Source organism: Dendroctonus ponderosae, unplaced genomic scaffold (assembly GCF_020466585.1).
Source record: "Dendroctonus ponderosae isolate FM_Combo_2020 unplaced genomic scaffold, Dpon_F_20191213v2 Dpon_F_20191213_11, whole genome shotgun sequence".
NCBI classification, from domain to species: domain Eukaryota; kingdom Metazoa; phylum Arthropoda; class Insecta; order Coleoptera; family Curculionidae; genus Dendroctonus; species Dendroctonus ponderosae.
The window spans coordinates 5,868,037-5,870,660 of record NW_026017213.1 but is presented as its reverse complement, the minus strand read 5'-3'; the positions used below and the strand labels follow the sequence as shown (position 1 = coordinate 5,870,660).

Here is a 2,624-nt window from a genome sequence, read left to right as displayed (position 1 = left end):
GTCTGAATGTTGTTGTTTGTGCTTCCCATCTAAACTAGATTTTTGGCGGATTTTTTCTGGGAAATTTCGGTAATTGGTGTTTTGTTGGTGTGAAGCTTGACCTCCAGCTCAATCTCATGGGCATTTTCGACACCGGCAAGCTTTGCCTCGGTCTGCCCTCATCGACCTATTGGGTCGGAGGTGGGGATTTTACTCTGCTCAAGAGTATTTTTGAGGGTTTTTTATCTGGATCGCTTCGTCACCTCAACTGCTCCAGACCGAGGATAGTGGGCAAGCAGTTGGTCAATTGGGAGGGTCAGAATCTTTGACCTCCAGCTCAATCTGATGGGCATTTTCGACACCGGCAAGCTTTGCCTCGATCTGCCCTCATAGACCTACTGGGCCGGAGGTGGCAATTTTACCCTGCTCAAGAGTATTTTTGAGGGTTTTTGATCTGGATCGTCTCGTCACCTCAATTGCTCCAAACTGAGGATAGTGGGCAAGCAGTTGGTCCATTGGGAGGGTCAGAATCTTCATTTCTTCCGCAGTGGTTTACCCTAGACAATTTATGGTGGATTTTTTTCTGGGAAATTTCGGTAATTGGTGTTTTGTGGGTCTGAAGCTTGACCTCCAGCATAATCTCATGGGCATTTTCGACACCGGCAAGCTTTGCCTCGGTCTGCCCTCATCGACCTACTGGGCCGGAGGTGGGAATTTTACTCTGCTCAAGAGTATTTTTGAGGGTTTTTTATCTGGATCGCTTCGTCACCTCAACAGCTTCAAACTGAGGATAGTGGGCAAGCAGTTGGTCAATTGGGAGGGTCAGAATCTTTAATTCTCCTGCAGGGGTTCTCTGGCCTAATAAACCGTCTTGGAAGCCGTGTAATGGCAAGTGAAATAATAACAAGTCGCAGTAAACATCGTGTGGCGTCCTTCAGCTGAAAATATGAGTCGCTTGTTTACGTATGAAGCGTGTGCGAGATAAACCGGACAGAAACGACGTAGTAAAGATTGACCGGCCGGCGCTTGGTCTAAGCTGGAAAGAATAAATGCACTTACATCGGTGCCGATCGGATGGATCCTGATGATGACTTCATCGGTTTCCAGATGATGCTTCATGACCTCGCCGCTGATTTCCCGGCCGTTGAACGTGACGAAACATTTCTGATGCTGCACGAGCTCAGTGCCCAGAACCGATTGGAAGCCGGGGCCGATCAGATCGGATTCGAAGAATTCGGCACTGGTGCGTCCGAGGGTGCCTTGACGCGAATCGAACCGCACCGTGTAGCGCGTGTTCGGCGTCAAGTTGATGCAATTACTGTTGTTTTCCACTGAGGCCGGAGTTTTCACCGCCTGGATCACTCCCGAATAGTACTTGCCGTCCTCTCCGGGCGCACACACGCGTGTCCCGATGATCGATCGTTTCGCAATTCGTTTTCCCGTCGACATTTTGGCCGAATTTCGAAAAAACCAGCACTAGTCCAACGTGGGGCACGGAGTCTGGTTAAGAGACGATGGGATCGGTGAAGTAGAGTCTCCGCACCAAGCGCTTCTGAACGGACTCTTGCTGATGGCTGAAACACTCTACGGACACATCAAGAACCAATTCTATGATTTTGTTATCGTAGGATATACACATACTTATAAGCGAGCGCCCGTCGTTGATAACGCGCCAATTGAACGGCTGAACAACAACTGATTCTCATACCAAAATCAACGGCGGCCGGCCGGTTTCATGCCGTAACAAAGAACAGCTGATTGCCACACTCGCTCCGTCTCTGTTTTTTGCCGGTTTAGCTCCCACTGCGGCGACTACCACACTCGCATGGCCAAAACTACACACCAAAATTCAAAAAAATCCACAGCAATAGAGATCTATGTCGATATACAGAAAGTCGTTATTACAAACATTACACTGGTATAATTTTTTTTGCAAAAAAAGTCTCCATAACAATTTTAAAGCGAATTTAAATTCAAATCAGATATTATCCGCCAAAAACGCCGAACCCGTATAGTCGGTTGCCTATCCCGATTGTGACGTAGCAGGTCATATCAACAAAGTGTCTCGTGTTTATTTTGTTGTTTTCGCAACTTTGTTTCATTATTTAAGTTATTGTGATTACCATTGATTATTATTATTATCTTGTTCAATGGAAAATAGTGACATTTATGGATCACAAAATACGTGGCGTTTTGTGCCAGGATGCCTCAATAAGTGCTCCAAACACACTTTTCCAACCGATCCCCATGATTATGCACGTAAAGTTTCATGGGTCAAAGCAGCTAGACGTGATGTTCCTAAATCAAAATCAATGTTTTTTTCTTGCGAGGGTCATTTTAACGATGAGGCAGACAGAATATGCCTTCGATCGTACTCCGTGTTCTGAGCAAATTCTACCTTGTACAGTGCACAAAGAACCCTCGCGTTTYAATTCCAAAATCCAAATTTAAGAGTTAATTTTAMTTTTAAAGCAGCCATGTGTATAGGTTAGGTTAAGTTGAATAAGTRAMATTCTATATATTATTTACCTAATTTTAACCAATACAGACAGATTAGTATATTAAGGAGAGAATAACTAATAATTCATTTACGGATTTTTCCTTACGCTGCTGCTTTGACATCCTTAAATTCGGCTGAATCAAAG

The 2,624-nt window shown here is 44.9% G+C and overlaps 1 protein-coding gene across 1 annotated transcript in view; it reads right to left on the bottom strand.

The window, feature by feature from the left end:
* LOC109537582 (zinc finger protein 395) overlaps window positions 1–1,714 on the bottom strand; it is a gene marked incomplete in the record, with an annotated part of 53,724 nt that extends 52,010 nt beyond the window's left edge. Inside the window, 2 exon segments of the mRNA XM_048662731.1 lie at window positions 1,039–1,563; window positions 1,621–1,714. Coding sequence (XP_048518688.1) covers window positions 1,039–1,428 — 390 coding nt within the window.
* Window positions 1,715–2,624: the final 910 nt, after the last annotated feature.